This window comes from Triticum aestivum, chromosome 2B (genome assembly GCF_018294505.1).
Source record: "Triticum aestivum cultivar Chinese Spring chromosome 2B, IWGSC CS RefSeq v2.1, whole genome shotgun sequence".
In the NCBI taxonomy this organism is placed as follows: Eukaryota; Viridiplantae; Streptophyta; class Magnoliopsida; order Poales; family Poaceae; genus Triticum; species Triticum aestivum.
In genome coordinates, this window is record NC_057798.1 from 64,694,124 (window position 1) to 64,713,150 (window position 19,027).

General features: G+C 48.3%; 1 protein-coding gene across 1 annotated transcript; it reads left to right on the forward strand.

Moving 5' to 3' along the window:
* The first annotated feature begins 14,870 nt into the window (after positions 1–14,870).
* On the forward strand, positions 14,871–18,752 carry LOC123040468 (uncharacterized). Its single transcript, XM_044463305.1, has 3 exons — positions 14,871–16,657; positions 16,746–16,914; positions 18,163–18,752. The coding sequence occupies exon 1, from the start codon at positions 15,052–15,054 to the stop codon at positions 16,435–16,437; it is 1,386 nt and encodes a 461-aa protein (XP_044319240.1). The 5' UTR covers positions 14,871–15,051; the 3' UTR covers positions 16,438–16,657; positions 16,746–16,914; positions 18,163–18,752.
* The last annotated feature ends 275 nt before the right edge of the window (positions 18,753–19,027 follow it).

Genomic DNA, 19,027 nt, shown 5'->3' on the forward strand with positions numbered 1-19,027 from the left:
AGTGGGATGGATTCCGGCGCCGATGGGATGACGACAGGATATGGCAGGGCTCGAGGGCGGCGAATAGCAAGGCAGGCCGGGCCATCGCCAGTGCGGAGAAGGGAGCGGAGGGTGAAGGCGAGTCGAGGCACGGCAGCCGGCCGACGAGGCTGCCACCCGTCGAGAAGCCTCTCAAAATGCTGCTCACCTCGACGCGGCACCAGCCAACAGGGACACTCCCAGCGCCGCATAGACCGGAATCGACCGTCGGATCGCCGCGGAAACCTAGTCGCTCACCTCCAAACCGCTCGCTGCTTCCATTCCCAATAGCTTCAGAAATTCCGGGGAGTGGGGTCTGCTCCCATCGTAAAAACGCAGCTGGTAGGGAATAAATTACCTTAGTTGGGGATCGGTACGAGCGGGTGCGACAGAGTCGAGTCGCCTGTGGGTTGGCAGGGTCGTTCGACCGGGGTGAGGAATTGTTTATTCTTCACCCAGGGTCCTAAATAGAGTTTCTCTCTCTATATATATATATATATAAATATATATGGAAAATCACTACTACCATCGGTGCTTATATATATATATATATATATATATATATATATATATATATATATATATATATATATATACTAGGAAACAATGCCCGTGCGTTGCAACGGGAGAAACAATCCACCCACATGACCATGTAATTTGTGAATGCATGGCACGATATTCTATAAGCTGAAATAAAAAGATAAAATAAGCAAAGCTAGAGGATTTACATACATCTCTAGTGACAAGATTAATTGTGCAAAGCAAAAAAGGATAGCAATGTATCAACGGACTTAGCTTGATGCCACATCAATTCACATGTTCGAAGTTTGATCCTCAAACGGACCAATCTTGAAAATATTTTGTTGTTGAATAAATATGAACCGAAGGAATCAAACATATAAAATAATTCTAAGCAATTAAGAATCTACAATTGACACATAATCGTGGTGCTAATAGCAAAATGGCCATTTTCTTAAACAAATTTTAGAACCAAAGATATTAAATGGGAAACTTCTGGCTTCTGAGATAATGGAACTGGGTTTTCTCATGCAGCTCAAGTACATCCTTACCTTCTCATTTAGAACCTGAAAGCTGAAAAGAAGCAAAAAAGAAAGTCAAATTTGTGGTCACTGAAAACATTAACAATGTAAACCAAAAATACAGTCTTCGCACGACTACCTTATCAGAGAACTTGTATATATTTGAAGGTGTGTCTAGAAGGCAATTAATTAAGTCTTAACTGATGGATTGCGTTTTATCAGAAAAATGGTTTTTTCAGTCAGCAAATGATGAAAAAATGCATCCTACGCTCCAAATGGAAGGTAAATGCTGCATTTTGGAGAAAACAACATTCTAAACATGTTAAGAAACATGAATATAAGCAAAATCGGGGAAATTATTAAAGATGATTTTACTATTCTTGGAAGCAAGATAAGTTCGTTCGGATGTTGTCGAATTCATTTATTGTCCAACATTATAGTGTTACTAACATGTCTACACTATTAACTAAAATGCTAACTAAGTGGCAACTATTCTGTACCTTGCAGTTGTGTTTTCTAGAGCTCACTGATCACAAGGGAAACAACACACGTGACAGGAGGAGGGGGCAGGGAGCAGCATAGGAACTTATAGCGAAAGCGGAAGGCATGGCAATTCTAGGCAGCATTCATGGTGCTGTTGGAAAACATGTGAGTGCAAGCATGATATTGAAGGTGCTATGCCACTGCATCTATTTAATAAAATGTGCAAAGCTAATTAACCTTGAAAGATCCGCTTGGCTAATTAACCTTGAAAGATCCGCTTGTTGAGTTCATCCTCTACATATCTATACACGAAATTTATTCAGGTAAAAATCCATTTTCTTTAACACCGAAAGAATCATAAAAATTGATTGACTTAAATGCAATATCACAATAAAATGGATCTGATGAGAAAGAGGAAAGATGGATCGCTTTGCTTACCTGACAAAGACGGATGATGAACCCTGCGTCGAGGCGTTGACATGGCCTTGTGTAGGCTGGCGACGCGGATCTGTCTTCCCACACCCATGTACAGGCCGGAGCTCTCCCGTCGCGTCGCCGGTGGGGCTTCAGTAGACGACGCCGTCAGCCTGCTCATAAGAATGATTTCTGTCAAGTCATGAGCAATTGTCTGAAGTGGATTTCAAAGTTCAGTTTGTACAGAAAAGCCATGCAAGTACCTTGGGGGTAGAATCTTCTATAATGTATACTGAATTGGAGTTCAGCTCTGATATAGCGAAAGGCGGCTGCGACTCGGTGTGCAGATACCTTAAACCTTGGGCGATGCTGATGGCTATTTTCATTCGTCTGAGCCAAGAGAATTGGGCCGCTTCTCCATCTAAAGGAAGAAAACAAATGAGATCAAATTACGATGCACAGAAAATGCAAAATATTTCTGTCATAACGAAATTGAAGAGATAGACTTACGGTGTAGGTGCTCGTACAGGGTCCCATTTGATGCGTACTCAAAGAGTAACATCCTCGAGAATGGGTCACTCTCTCTGCAATAGCCCAGAAACTTTGCTATGTTCTCATGACTCAACCTTGCCAGATCATAACCTACAATGTTCATCCCATTTTATTTATTTATTATTTGAGTTAAAAGGTGTTTCTGAGTCACAATTTTAGACAAACGAACTACCTTGTTTTGGTAAAAGAGCTCATGCTCGCTAGTCCAATGACCTTCAAAGGCGCATAATGATATGACAAAAACCTCAGGTCCATCCTTCATTGTTCCTTTGTAGACTACAATCTCCGGAGTTGAGCCAATTATGTTGCTAAAATCCTCACGCACTACTTCAAGTTCCTGGCGACTCAACTTTGGCAAACTTTTCAGCATATCAGAATCTGAGGAAAGCATGAACGCATTAGCAACAATATATGTTAGACAAAATAATCAATTTGTTTGGGCAAAATTTGTATTAGTAAACGTAGGAGTTTGATCCGATTCTAACATAGGTGCAGATATGCCGAAGCTCAACCAATTGTCTAAAGTTTGTTTAGTGAAACAAATGAGCGCCCTACTACATTATAGCAATATACCTTTTTAGAGGGGGGGGGGGTATAGTAATATATCTTAAAATGATTGTACTTGATAATTGGGCATGTCAAAACAGTACAGTGTATAATAAATGGAGAAGGAACTAAATGCATCATATATATGAATCAGAAGGCTGCATTGAGGCATTTTTTAAAGCAATCTTGCAGGACATACTAACCACAATCAGTTTCCGTATTATTCTTCAGAGATGCACATAATATAGCATTGGGCATCAAATAAATCTGAACAAAGCAAATAAAAAAGTACAACCAAAGCAGGTCGATTGAGAATTGATTAAGCTGTAAATATCATGTGAGAAGTGAAACTGAGAAATCTCATATACAAATAAACAGCAGTAAATCTGTATTGTAATAAAGTAACCATTTGCATTTGTGGTGACTGGTGGGTGATTGACCACAAAAACTGTACCATGACTCCCTTAGGGTAGAAAAGTGTGTCGGTGGATCTGATGGCCTTAGGAAAAAATGGTCGCAAATGATAGCAAATTTAGTCCGTCTAACACTTCTAAGCTTCATGGATAACAAACTGTTCAAGCAGCAGTCTTGAAATCTGGTGGCATATAACTGCCAATCATAATCCATGAAGAATTTCTAAAATTTAGCTTATTCTGAACATTTTTAGTTACCCAAGAGACATTCAGCAAGTAACAGAGGGCATGCATACTATGTAATCTAGGGACATATATGTTATCTAAACATTGCCTGAACTACAATGCAAGATAAGTACAACTTCATCAAAGAACAACGTAGCGAAATAAGAGATGCACATAATATAGCATTGGACATCAAATAAATCTGAACAAGCTGCAACAAGCGTACCTGCATGAATGTTGTAGCAATCTGGTAGGGACATCACGTACACTATGAATCTGCAGCTCCTCCTCTCCTGCGGTGGTTAGACTTTTTCGATAACTAACAGATGCCTGAACCAGGGCAGCCTTGCTTGCCTATGTGCGCACCCGAATCATGTAAACGTGTGCAACAATCCATCAGGAAGGAACAAACCATCACCGGGCAGCGGATTCCTATCAAAATAGTGACCGATCTGACAGAGGTATACATAAAGGCTACAATAACCAACATGAAGGCCGAGGTTGGACGTCAGGCCCCTGCTGATTATAACTGAAGCGGTGCAGATCCTCTGGAAGGCAAGCCAAAGGAAGAGCACAAGTTCGCTAGGGAGGAGTGGCTGGGACTGCCGAGACACAACAGATCGTGAGGAGTAGTTACGGTCGTCGGGGCAGGAGCGCCGCCACCATGGCACTGATATGCCGCTGCAGAGAAGCGACAAGAGGGGATACAGGAAAGGTTTCTATGGCCGGCAGCGCAAAACTGTGGCAGCTGATTTTGCTACAGAGTTAAGAAATCTGAATGACTGCCTACAAGAACATGAGTTGCATCCTCGTATGATTTATTCCATGACCCCAATCCAATTTCTTCACTCCATCCCTACAGACAACAAACATATTGTAATGCATATGTTGAGACCTGAGAGCTAAGATCGAAGAAGAATCGAAACAAAACAATTAAAGTTCCTCCAACAAAGAACTGAAGCGAAGCACGACAACAGAGCAGTGCCAAAATCCAAAACGTGAGCAATGGCTTTTCCAAGTAAAATAGCATGTGTGGCATGAGGGAGAGGGTGGGTATTGGAGGAACCTTGCCGGATCCGGTCATGGCGACGAGCCGCTGGGTGCAGTGGCAGGAGTACTTAGTTGGAGATGCCGGTGATGTGGAGTCGAGGCCTGGGCGGCGCAGCAGATGACGTCAAGGCGGGAGATGTGAGAGGAGGAATACCAGGGAGGCAGTAGCAACGACGTCGGATCCCCCTGTCTCCCGCGGTCGTCCGTCGTCGCCCGGCTCCGGCGAGCTCCTGCCTAGGTCGCCGCACCGTTCCTCCTTTCTTCCTTCTCCTTCCCCTCACCTCCCTGTCTCCTTTCGCCCGGCAAGCCACGATCCGGCCTTCGTCGTCGTCACCGGCGACCCCCGCCTCGCCGCCCGCCTCCGGATACGCCTCCCCAGCCCCTGCCGCGCATGAATCCGGCCCTTGCAATCTCCAGCCGCCGCCTTCGCTCGAGCCACCGCGCCGCCCCCAGCCGCTCGAGCCACCGCGTTGACCCGATCCAGAAGCTGGGCTTGAGCGGCGGCGCGACGGCGGGTCGAGTTCCGGCGGATTCCGGCGGGGCGACGACGGGGCGGAGTTCGGCGGCGCGCGGCGGCGTTGCAGGGCGTGGCGGCGCTGGAGGTGGATGAGATTGGGGTTCATGGGTCGTTCGTGTGGCTAGGTTTTTTTTCTTTCCAGGGGGACCGCGGGTTGAATTCTCAAAACGGCAGGGTTCTTTTTGTAATAACGAAACGTTTTCTGAGATAGCAACTTAAAAAGGGACTGCGGGTTGAATTCTTGAAAATAGAGGGGCTTTTTTGCAAAAGTGACGACGACGTACGACCAGAAGCACTCCGTGCTTTATTAGTAGGGAAAGATACCTAATAATAATAAAGAAAATTAGGTTTCTGTCGTCCGTCGTTGGTGTTTTTGTGAAAAGCTCCTCTGTTTCTTTGAAATCAACCCGCAGTCCCTGTTTAAGTGGCACTCTGGAAAAATGTTAGGTTTTTGCGTAAAAGCCAATACATTTGTTAGAAATTATGCCCGCGTCCCTTATCTCTTATTGGACTGGCTCACCACCGCGCGTCTTCGCCGGGCATGCACCGCCGCTTGCCGCGGGCGTCAGCACCAAGGCGGGCAGGAGACTATGCTAAATGCTGGTCGCAGGGGAGGCCTCGACAGGAAGACTCGAGGCGGTCTCGGGCACGACGGGGAGATGGCCGGAGCGCACAGACGGCGGGGGCTCGTGCAGGAGGCGAAGACCGACGTGGAAGTTCAGAGGGGCGGCTGATGTGGCCAAGCTGAGGAGGCGGCGGTCTGAGTTGGCCGGACCGCACGGACGACGGCTCTGCTTGTGATGTAGACCGAACCTCGATGACGAGATCTGATCTGTTGTTGCGGCCCGACCTTTCACGACACTCCACCTTCAGCACTAGTAGCCTCTCGCCCGCGCACGCGATGTACACGAAGTAGAGGGTTTGAACCTTGCGGCCCAGCACGAGAAAACCAATCTTGACGAAGGTACTCACGCGCAAAACAATTTCCACGAAGAGAAATCGCAACACAGAGATTTTCTAAAGGTCCCTCCAAAACTTGATACGGGTTTCTACCCTGAAAAACACATCGTGTCTATTTCATAAAAATATAACCTGTCTTACATGGCGCACGTACATGAGCTTATATAATGGACGACTCCTCTAACTTAACTGACAAACTCAACGCATCTATCTCTTGTGCCAACGTGACCTTCTACTATTTAAATATAATCTGCCTTTTATATCTCAGCAGTTACCTAATACTACTATAACAGACAGAATTAAATATGGGCCTTATATCTTCACCATCGGTTAACTTGCCTTGGTGGGCCCCATCCGCAGCCTTGCAAGGATAAGTAATCACGTATCAAGCATCTTGTCCATATACGTCTCTTAGTTGGTAAGAAGATGAATATAAAATATGCAATGTATCTCCTCACGCAGCAACTAGTAGTCATGGCAAGAAAACATTCAAAATCTGACATGGACTCCTTGCTTCCTCCTAAGAAACGTGACTTGCCAAAATAATCAGAATATCTATTTCCTTGGTTTCCTCCTATTTCAGGCACGTCGAGCCAAATAATATTGGGCCTCTCAACCTGAACATATTTTTCTTCTCGTACATGCATCATCAATTCTTGCGTCTCCTTCGCATGCTTAAACTTGTCAACCACAATCATAGCTTCGTCTTGTACAACATTAGTGGGATATTCAGCCATATGTATAGACTTACTTTTATCAGTAGCAACCATCATAGATAAATTACGCACGGTCGTATCATCCTCTCCTCCTTGAAACAAAACCGTCCTCGGTTTTGGGTCATCCTTTTCAGCAATATTTCCATCTATAGACTGAACGGTGACCACCGAAATTTCAATAGCTTCAACCATGTTCTTTTTTGCATCTTCCGCTTCTTTTATCCTTTTCTGATGGTATTTCCTCCAAGCAATGAAACGCTCCTCATCCATGGGCATGAGGCTGCACAATTTACCCTTCTTGATAGTATATGTGTGTGTGGGAAAATCATACATAACATCGTGCTTGTTGTACCATGGCTCGCCCAACAACAAGTGACATGAAATCATCGGTTCCGGAATCACGTCGCACAAAACCTCACAAAAATAATTACCCAACAAAAACGGTACCTTGGTTTGATGCGTGACAGTGAGCACTTCACGACCCCAACGGAACAAGTATGGTTGTGTTCGTGGTGTCATCGATAAATCTAGCTTCTCCACCATCTCGATGCTTGCAGCATTGATCAAACTCATGTGGTCAATTGTCATGGCACATGATCTCTCCTGTATCACAACACGAGTATGAAAAAGCCCATCCCATCGACCTTCCTCCTCCAATTGAAACCCGTAGCTTAGCTTCCATGATAATCCAGTCATCTACTCTGCAGTGTCGTGAACAACCTTGCTCTGAATACCACCTGATGTAGACCGAACCTCGATGACGAGATCTGATCTGTTGTTGCGGCCCGACCTTTCACGACACTCCACCTTCAGCACTAGTAGCCTCTTGCCCGCGCACGCGATGTACACGAAGTAGAGGGTTTGAACCTTGCGGCCCAGCACGAGAAAACCAATCTTGACGAAGGTACTCACGCGCAAAACAATTTCCACGAAGAGAAATCGCAACACAGAGGTTTTCTAAAGGTCCCTCCAAAACTTGATACGGGTTTCTACCCTGAAAAACACATCGTGTCTATTTCATAAAAATATAATCTGTCTTACATGGCGCACGTACATGAGCTTATATAATGGACGACTCCTCTAACTTAACTGACAAACTCAACGCATCTATCTCTTGTGCCAACGTGACCTTCTACTATTTAAATATAATCTGCCTTTTATATCTCAGCAGTTACCTAATACTACTATAACAGACAGAATTAAATATGGGCCTTATATCTTCACCATCGGTTAACTTGCCTTGGTGGGCCCCATCCGCAGCCTTGCAAGGATAAGTAATCACGTATCAAGCATCTTGTCCATATACGTCTCTTAGTTGGTAAGAAGATGAATATAAAATATGCAATGTATCTCCTCAGGCAGCAACTAGTAGTCATGGCAAGAAAACATTCAAAATCTGACATGGACTCCTTGCTTCCTCCTAAGAAACGTGACTTGCCAAAATAATCAGAATATCTATTTCCTTGGTTTCCTCCTATTTCAGGCACGTCGAGCCAAATAATAATGGGCCTCTCAACCTGAACATATTTTTCTTCTCGTACATGCATCATCAATTCTTGCGTCTCCTTCGCATGCTTAAACTTGTCAACCACAATCATAGCTTCGTCTTGTACAACATTAGTAGAATATTCAGCCATATGTATAGACTTACTTTTATCAGTAGCAACCATCATAGATAAATTACGCACGGTCGTATCAGCTTGCCAGCGGCGGCCGGATGCGGACGGGCTGTCTCGGGAGATCCACTCGGGCGCGAGAGGAGGCTGGAGGAGAGGGTCAGTCCTGGCTTGCCGGGCGCGAGAGAAGGCTGGAGGAGAGGGACAGGCGTGCCTTGGCATCTCCAAGAGCCACGAGGCTGTCGCCACCGGCGTGGCGCGTCCAAGTCAGTCGCGACAAATGTCCGTCGCGGGTGTAAGGACCAAAGCAATGCGATAGCTGGGCATCGGAGCAGAGCAAAGCTGAGAGCGTACGACATGCACTCGACAGACACACCGCCACCGGCTGGATCTCGGCGTGGGCCCCCTTCCCCACACCGGCCCGACCCCGCCCCTCGCCGGCCCCGGCGTACTCCAGGAGGCGTAGTGCATAGTTGGCGCAGAGAGGTGTGAGGTCGCCAAGGGGGGGAATCATGGGAGGGAGGGGGGATCCTTACCGCGCTCATCCTTGCTCGCTCGATCTGGCGCCATGGTCCCTGGGGGTTGCATGTGAAGTGGAGGAGGGTATAGAGAGGGGAGTACGCGGCGCCGTGGTGGGTGTGGCTAGAGCACGGGCACGTGTGTGGCTGGAGAGAGCATGGAGGGAACTGGGGGCGGGGCGGAGAAGCTCTGCTGGCGGTGGTGGGTTGATGACGAGCAGCGATGTGTGGATAAGGGAGCTCTCTCGGCTATTTTTGGTCTATTCGATTTTTTAATGGTTGCACCGCTGCTAGATCTGCTATGTGCTACCGATCGCAATCAAAATTCTAAATGAGCAGCGTTGTGTGGATAAGGAAGCTATTTAGGTGGGGATTTTTGGTTTATTTGTTTTTTAATGGTTAAATGGTTACACCTACCAGAAGTTGCTGGATGTTGCTATGTGTACTATTGATTGCAAAAAATGATATGTTTTCATATTCATTATTTACCTTTTCTATATTCTAACTTTTAACTGAGAAGATAATTGGAGCTCACTAGGATTTACTGACAATTAAGATATTCCTCAACTCTGGATGTCACCGATGTCGCTGGTGAGATATGGAGGGGAGAGGGAGGGATGAAGAGAGAGCATCTTGCTCTGTTTCTCCCCCACACGCCAGCTTGGGGGAGGGGGCACTCCACTCCGTTTTACCATCTTTGACGCAACTCTGTGTGCCATAATTCTGCAATTTCAAATAAAGATCATCCATTCACAATAAAATGTTTGCTTTGTAAAAATCCTTTTGTTTTTGAAATTAAATCCATAGATCATAAAGGCATAGTTTTTTAGAGGATAAACCCGCAAACCATAAGTGTTGGTATTGTAGAGTGGTTTGTCCTAACGAAGAGAGCCTCGCGTGGCGCATGTCACTCAACCTGGGCCTTCTCACATAAAAATTTATCCCGTTGCAACACACGGGCATATGTGCTAGTATGTATATATACTATGAAACTACATTTCATGATGAATCTAATAATATTGATTTGGCATTGTGAATGTTAATACTTTTGTCCATAAGTTTGGTCAAAGTAGAGACACTTTGACTTCGGACAAAACTTATATGCTGGCTAAAAAGGACCAGAGGGAGTATCAAAATTGTCATTCTGTGGCAAAAGCAAAAAAAATCCTTTTAACTTTTGTCACTCTTAGCTTACATAATTCCGTTTACATCTCCAAAAAAGAGGCAACTCCGACAGATGATGTGTATAGGAGGTGTAAAGAGAAACTCCAACAGATGATGCAAATAGTTGAACAACCGTGGGGACGGCGACGGCGTATCACGATTTGTGGTGGAGAGCGGTGGAGGGGTGGCAAAGCAGCGTCGGAGGGGAGGAGGAGCGGCGAATCAGGGCGGCGACGACGCGAATCAGCGGCGAAGGAATGGCGATTTGAGGCAGAGAGAGAAGGAGGAGCGGCCACAGAACACCTACGGGCGGCTGTAGCTCGGCAGAGAAGACGACAGGAGCTCGGTGGTGCGGGCGGCCGGCTTCGCGCGGCCGGAAGAACACCCAAGGCTAGCGGCCGTCGGGCGGACGGCACAACGCGCCTCCCCTACCTCTGTTGGGGGATCTTAGCTGGGAAGAAGCCTAGCCCCTCCACAACCTCGTCGTGGAAGGCATTAGGCCATCCGGACCGCCGGAGAGGCTTTGATTCGGAGCAGCGGTCGAAAGGGAATCGACGGCTGTGGGTGGTGGCCCGGCGAGGCAGACGGCGGATGACAGGGGGCAAAGCCGCGGCGGGCCCGACAACCGTCGGGTGGGCGGCGGCGGCGTCTATTTTGGACGAATTCGGCCTGCAGCGATGTTGGGCGGGCGGCGGGCAGTCGCACGGTAGGGAACGGACGGTTGTTGGGCGGTTGACGCGTGGCTGTCCTTTATACATCTCCAGTCAGCGGAGATGCAAATTTGCACTGCGATATGTTGTCTTTTACATCTTTGGAAGACGGAGATGTAAATTTTTTTGCATCTACATTATCATTTGGAGAAGTGTTTTTGGGCCTTAGAACTGCAAAAGTTAGTTATTTTTGCATATACATCTTCTATTGCAGATGCTCTAAGAGTGATAGTTCTGGTTCGGTACTCTGTCCTGGTGCAGACTGCCTCTCACACTCCCTGATGGAGATGCTGTATTGGAGATGTCATTCATTGGGGCGAACGAACAAGCTCATACCCGCTCCCATGCGCAAGTTACTAAATGCCATCATCTCCTTGATGGTTCGGGAGATCTGGAAATGTTGGAACGGTGTCGTCTTCGACGCTACTTGCGCCTCGACCCAGCAGCTAATTGATCAAATCTGCAAGGAGGCCCGTCTTTGGGCTAGAGCCGGGGCGACTGGAGTTGCGAACATCATTGACACCGGCTGAGCCTTAGTTAGGGTTTAAGTAACCCCTTGTCCTGGCTGCTTAGAGCATCTCCAGCCGTGCCCTCAACAAGGCTCCCCAGGCGATTTTTTGGTCATTGGCGTCAAAAAAATCGGCCCAATCGCGCCCCCTAGGGTCCCATTTTCGCCGGTTCGGACCGAAATTGGCGCCGGCGGACCCAACCCGAACCCGGCGCGCTGGGGGGCGCTCGGGGGCGCCGGGCGAATCGTTTTTGGCGCGAAAACGCCGCGGTCCAGCCGCGTCAGCGACACCGCCCGCCCCGTCTTCTCCCAATGCCTCGGTTTCCCGCGGGGAATCAATGGCAAGGCTGCCGCCGGTCAGCTTTGCCACTGATTCCTCATGGACAGCGCGCCGACGCTTCCCCTCCCTCGGACGCGTAAACACGGACGCGACATGGCTATATATGGCCTCGCTCGCCTGTGATGAGTGCCACCTCTCCACCTCTCCCGAGCACCGCCGCCGAGCTCTTCTCCCCCAGCCCTCCCTCTCCCGAGCGCCGCCGCCGATCTCTTCTCCCCAGCCACTCCATCTCCCCGATGGCCGAGCGTTTCCCTGGAGACGAGGCGGCGGCCAACGACTTCGGCCGCCGTTCGCTCCACGAACAGGAGTCCTGGCTCCTGTTCCAGGCGAACATCCCGGCGCCACCGGACATGCGCGCCGGGCCGACGGGCTGGAGGCTCAGCAATGGGGGAGTGCCCATTCCCCCGTTGCCCGACGCCGTCGCCAAGCCATCCTACTTCACCGACGAGATCGAGATCGCGCGCGCCTCCCTCACCTACGCCAAGCTCTCCCTCCCCCAGTACGCCGCCGACAACCACGCGACTTGGGTGGCGTACTTCGAGCGCCGCCAGCAGCAGTGGCTGGCGTCCACCAACGGGGCGCCGGTGGTCGGCGGCCTCAAGAACAACGAGGGGCGCCACCTGTGGTGGGGCGTCCCCGGCCGCACGCTTGAGGGCCTGCTGGCGCACCTCGAGGGCGGCAACAACCCACCATTGGCGTACCCCCCGGCAAGGGCGGCCGCCCCGGTGCACCGCCGACGCGACGGGCAATGGACGCCCAGGAGGTTCGGCTCCTCCTCCTCTTCTTCCTCGTCGCGCTCTTCCTCCCAATCCTACGGAACTTTGACGCTGCTCGGCGTCAAGGCCGAGCCCGCGGCGGAGATGCCGCTCGGCCCAGCGCCGGCATTGTCATCAGCGAGGGCGGCCGGCGCGCCTCCTCGTCGGCTCCTCCCCCGCGCTTCGTCAAGCCGAAGACGGAGCCGGGTCTCGCGCCAGTGAAGAAGGAGCCGGGGCTGGCGCCAGTGAAGACGGAGCCGGGGCTGGCGCCGGTGAAGACGGAGCACGGCGAGGTCGGGCTCGACGATGACGCGGCCCTTGAATGGGCACGCCAGGACTCCCTGAAGATGGCGAGGGAGCGCCAGTGCGCCGCCCTGCGGCGTTTCGCGCAGCACCGCCGAGGCCGCAACAAAGGAGGAGGAGTCATCATCGACGACAGCGACGACGACGACGACGACGCGCCGCTGCCGCCACCAGCCGGGGAGGGCTCCAGCAGGGGGCCCCGAGTCAAGGAGGAGAAAGCCGACGATGACGGCGACGACGGCGACTTCTCGGCCTTCAGCAATTTATTTTGATTATTTTTTATATATAATGGTGACTACTCGACTTAAATCCGCGAATATAAGCCCAAGTTTGCCAAATTTTGGCGTGTTTTAGCCGAACTTTGCCTAAATTTGCAACATAATTTTTTTTCCCGCACTCGGGGCCGGCCCTGGGGGCGGCGGCTGGGGGCCAACTCGCCCCAGGCCCATTTTTTGCGTCGAGTCACCCCCAGGCGGTGATTTTAGGCGCCCCCTGGGGGCCAACGGCTGGAGATGCTCTTAGGTGGTATCTCTCTCGCCGGAATGCATGTACGTTTCCTCGTGTAACACCAACACCTTGTACTCATTTTCTACCTACCAATGAATGATATGCAAATGCGTATTCGCGAAAAAAAGGTAAATGTCACAAGCTAGAGTGACATCAATAAAATTGGCAAAAGCTAGAGTGGCGTAAGTAAAATCTGGCTGAGAAAGTTTCTGCTATGTTGATGAGCCATGTTTGATGAATCATCCGCTTTGCTTGGACCTACCCCCCAATCGCCTATACATGGTTTGTTCCGGTGAGAGGTCGTGTTCCCTCTGGCCTCAAAGTAGGATTCGCTCCCTCGTCATCCCCACAAGTCCACAACGCATGAGATGTACAACAATGCCTGGTTCGATTCAAAACGAATTGCCGCATAAGTTAGTTGGACGAACCTGGTTGATGACTGTAGCGCTTGGGCCGGAGGTGGCGATTTACACAAAGTTGAGGTGCCGTCGCCGACCTTGCACTGACGGTGAGCGTGTCGACGCGGTCGCTGAGGCTGGCGTCGAGCGCCGGATGCACCAGATGTATGCCATCAGGCATCGAGGCTCTCGCGCCGGGATGGGCCTAGTGCATGCCACCAGTGATGGAGGCTCATCGGTGTTGGAGGTCGATGGCATGCCCCCCAATGAGGAAGGCGGCGTCCAAGGTGAGGGGTGGGGCTCTCGTTCCTTTGTGCATTGTTAGGTGAGCTTGTCGTGGTTCACATATGCTTCTTGTTTAACTAAAAGTGTTCTCTTTCCTTGCAAATTAGGAGTGTATATGGTCTAATCCTAGCTCTCGTATGCTTCTTTGTTTAATTAGAAATGCTCTTTTTTCTTGCAAATTATGAAAGCCTCACAGTACGTGATATATTTGATATTTTATGCAAAATGCTAGTTTCAAATATATCACGCTATAACTTATATAGCATCTCGAGAACAGCGGCGCTATTTCTGGTAGCGCACTATTTTTCTCATTGGAGGTAAACTCTAGCCAACAAATCCTTCCTGGATCCAGCTGCCATGGAGCGATCTTTCGTGTCCGCCTCATATGTAGGGCGGGGTGCCCTTGATTGTTTTCATTTTTTTCCTTTCGTTTTTGAATTTTTCCTTCTTGTTTCCTTTTTGTGTTTTGCTTTTTAATTTTGGATTTTTTTAGAAATAACAAATTTAAAAAAATAGGATTTAAAAAATTGGTCTTGGATTTGAAAATATTCTAAATCTCAAAAGGGGTAAGAAAATAGGAAGAAAAAAAATGGAAAAACTAAGAAAGTAGGAACAATTAAAAGAAAGTGAGAAAAGAAAAAAGCAAAAGAAAAACAGAAAGAAGAAAGAGAAAACTGCTAGGAATCGGAAAACCTATGGAAAACACATGATAAACCCACAGCAAAACCCCGAATTGGGCCGGTCCAGAAAAAGTACAGGACGCAGAGGAGGTGGGTACGCGCGCGGATTAGGAATCGCCCCCGGAGTACGCTAAAGAAAAAGGGAATCGCCCCCGGATCGAGAGAGCCACCGCGTTCGATCCCCATCGCGGACCCCTCGAAAGCACCTCGGATTCAAGGTTGCGAGCACTCGCCGGAGCTGCCGCCACTTCGTCCCTACCTTGCTGCCGACATAAGCCGAATACCACCGCCCCTGCAACCCTAGCTCCCAGATCCTTCTCTGGTCGAGCCGCCATGGAGGGATCTTTTGTGTCCGCCTCCATCCAGTCTCCCGCCGACGACGATGCTGAAACCTTCCGCTACCCCTCCTGGATCATCCTCGACAGCAGAGCCCACTTCGCCGACCTCGACAACGCCACCACCGTCAAGGCCAAGGCCAGCACGGGGCACGAATTCAAGGTCACCTTCTGCCTCGCCGAGCCGCCTGCCGTCTCCTACTTCTGCGCGCACTGCCCCGAAGATTGTTGCACCACGGAGCCCCGCGTCGTCTCCTCCGCCAATGACCTCCTCCTCCTCTGCTTCGCCTTCAGAACCGGCCCGCCGAGCACAGACAAAGACTCCCATCTCCTCGAGTACTTCGTCTACACTGCTGCCTCCGGCGGCAACCAGTCCATCAGACCCGTCCCGTCTTCTTCTCCAACCTACAGGCACACATGGCACGCGGCCATCTTGCCCTTCGAGGGCGACGATTTCTTGATCGCCGATCTTGTCCGGAATGCGGACCTTGTGCACCACGACCTTCACATCTTCTGGTCGGGTACGAGCGAGTGGAGCACCACACACTTGAAGCTGGAGTCTCCTTCCGACGCCCAGCCATGGGACCTGCCAATCCAAACCGACAAGGTCATCTCTCTCGGAGGAAGCATGGTAGGATGGGTCGACCTCTGGCGCGGCATCGTCATCTGCGATGTGCTTGACAGGGAGCCTGTTCTGCGCTTCCTCCCGCTGCCCAGAGCCGATTTCGACCTGAACCGGGAAAGCGAAGCACGGCCAGTGCGGGACGTCACCGGCTGCCACGACGGTTTCATCAACTTCGTCGAGCTCGAACACTGTCACAAGTTCGTCAACGTTATCGGCAGGAGCAATTTCAATACGCCCAAGATTTTTGACACTCAAGACACCATCTATGACACGGATATCCTCAGCCACGATGACATGCTGGGCGTTACAGATGACCATAGACCTGTGTCCGTGCCTGCTGGCTGGAAGCTCCGGACAATGTATAAGAGCATTTCTTGGGACTATTGGCGCAAGGGTAACACTATCCATGTGAACGACATTTCAGCCTGCCCAACAGACCCCTCTATGCTGCTGCCTCAGCTGTGGGATGCTAGAGACAGAAAATGGACATTGCGAAACCTGAAGCGCACAGGCTTCCCGACCTTCAGCATTTGCGCCGGTGATGTTGTCTACCTCATGTGTAAGGCGGAGTCTGATGATAAAGACGCGTTGCTTCTTGGTGTTGATATTGGAACGAAGAAGCTGGAAGTCATCAGACCATATTGTGGCGCGAGAGCCACTTCTTTCGACCCGACATTCATTTCCTGTGAATTCTCTGAATATCTGAATACCACTCCATATCCAAGGCATGTTTTTATTTTTTTGCTCTGTTCCTGTTAGATCTATTCTGTTAACCTTCTTCATGCACCCCGAAAAAAGATTTGTCAAACCGATTCTATCTTTTCCAGTTCTCCACTTATTTTACCCCATATTGCAGCTGACATTTTGCCTCTAATTAATTTGCTTAAGGCCATGTGATGAGGAAGTTGCAGCAGAGTCTTCTCAGAATAGTGTGCCAAATGATCATCTTTCATCCGCTGATACTGTTCCAAACAATGCGGTATGCTGTAATCTTCTCACTGCCACTATAGACGTGTCCCTTTTGCCATCTCTGTTCAATAAGATTAATTAATGTATACCTTCTCCAGCAACCCCAGCAAAACACGTGTCATGGGGATGGCTACTATGGGACATGGAACAAATGCGATTATGGCGCGCACCCAGGCTACGGCAATTATCAGCAGCCAATCCCACAGTCCTTACCTCCACCCAATTTGACACAAACTGTGCAACCCATGTTGTCTTCAGCTCTATCAGGTAATAACATTGTCAATACTTATATAGAATATCGTGTCGTTCCTTTATTCCAGTGCTTCTTGAATCTAGATATTTAACTCTAAACTGTTATTAGAAATTAATGAACCATTTGGTATCCTGATTTTGAATAATGTACAAAAGACTTGGGTCACAATGTTGCTGCTCTTGCCCTGGATTACAGCTTCCAGTATTGCCATAGGAAGCGATGTTGGTTAAACTTTCATGTGCTGGCATCCCTTTGTGAGATTTTATATTTCACGGTACTATGTGTGATAATTTTTTTATTTGTAATATCCAGGGACAATTTTCTAGTTGCTACCCTGTTGACAAACATCATCAACAGGGATACTATTTGTAAACTGCATCATGTACTTGATGTGGCAAAGAGTTAAGAAGTAAGTTTTGGAATTCACATAATTTAATTCGACTTGCAGAACATAAAATTTATGTTAGTGTTTTTCCCAAAGGGGGCAAATATATCTTGAATGGGAGAATACAACTTTACAATTGCAAATTAGCCATTTAAGCAAAGCTGAGTGCAAAAGGTAGCTGTGATCAATGAGTAGGTTTACTAGCTGGTGACGTCAAAATATGAAATATCGAGACATCATGTGGGGTTATGATGGGAATCTTGGTCCCTTTGTGGAGTTTTGTTACAACTACAGATACATTTTTTGAATGATAACAGTGGGCCCCACACCCTGGAAATCAGGGGGGGGGGGGGGTGATGGGGAGAGATTCGTTCGTGAGTTGGGTCCATATAAGTTCAGGATTTCTATTCTTTGTGTGAGTGACTGACCCATCGATATGTGATCTCCCTCCGTCCGAAAATACTTGTCCTAGAACCATTTATAGGACAAGTATTTCCGGACGGAGGGAGTATTAAATATCTCCTTGGTTTGTGGTGAAACTTTTTTCTCCACTGCAATTTTGGATTAACAGGTGAGTTGGGAGACGAGCTTGTTTCTTTAACTAGTTGATTGTTTAACAATGTGACACTAAGCTGTTGGGTTTCCGGGTTTCAGAATTCATCCACAGTAGTACTGCAATGAATTTGATGTTGGGTAATCAGATCAGAACAAAAATGATCAAGTGAAAATGTTTCCTCCAACTTTTCTAGCACGTCTAACCGTTTCCATTTGATCAAATTGCTTCTCTTGATGAAAGCCTCAGTTCATGTACTAAATAATACGATTTTAGTTTTTATTTATATATTACTACTATAATTTTCTCTTCTTACTTTTGCAGAAGGGTATATCTATGCCCGTTGGACTTTACGAGATGCCTATGGACGGATGTATATATCAGTACCGTTGAATGAGATGTATAAGCCCTTTGCCCTATGGAGGCCTCCAATGCCAGCGCAGCAACCCTTCGCCCAACCCTTGGCTCCAGGGCAATCCAGATGACTTCAACGGCAGGAAGTTGCATTGTCCTCAGCCATGGCCAGCAACACCAGAGGAAGCCATTTTCGTCTCTTACACATTGTCAGCAGGTGGAATATCAAGGTCGGCGCCACCAACTGGATTTTCATGGTTGATGTCCTGGGACGCCAACAAAGTGCATGCTCTTAGTAATCCCTGCTGCTTGAAAACAAAATTCGGTTTCTCACGCAACAGATATCATGAACATCAGTAGCTTGCTTACTGTCTGCAGCGGCATCTGAAAACTTAATTTCAAGGAGTAGGGATTTCTTGCAGTTTGGATGGTGCAAGAATGATAGAAGATTCAAACCTAGTTGTACATACGAAGATGAACTAGAGTGGAGTTTCACAAAATGTTTAAATGTATCTAAGATCTTTTTTGTTGGACCCTAGGATGATCTTCCTTGGATGCAGTGTGCCCCAAGACTCCCAACAGGGTTTAAAGCAAAATAGGCGAAGCAATGAACCAGCGGGAGTAACATACGTATCTCAAATGCTAGCTAGCCTGAGCAATTCTTAGTTTGTTTCAAAAAAAAAATACAGGATAATCAAATCAAGAGAAATCACAAAACATATGCTTTGTTTGGTTGCAAAGTATTTTAAAATATTCCAAGAATATCACGGTATCTTAAAAAACTGTAGTGTCACATACTTTCAGGTGTTTGGCCGTAGCTAAAACTATGGTATTA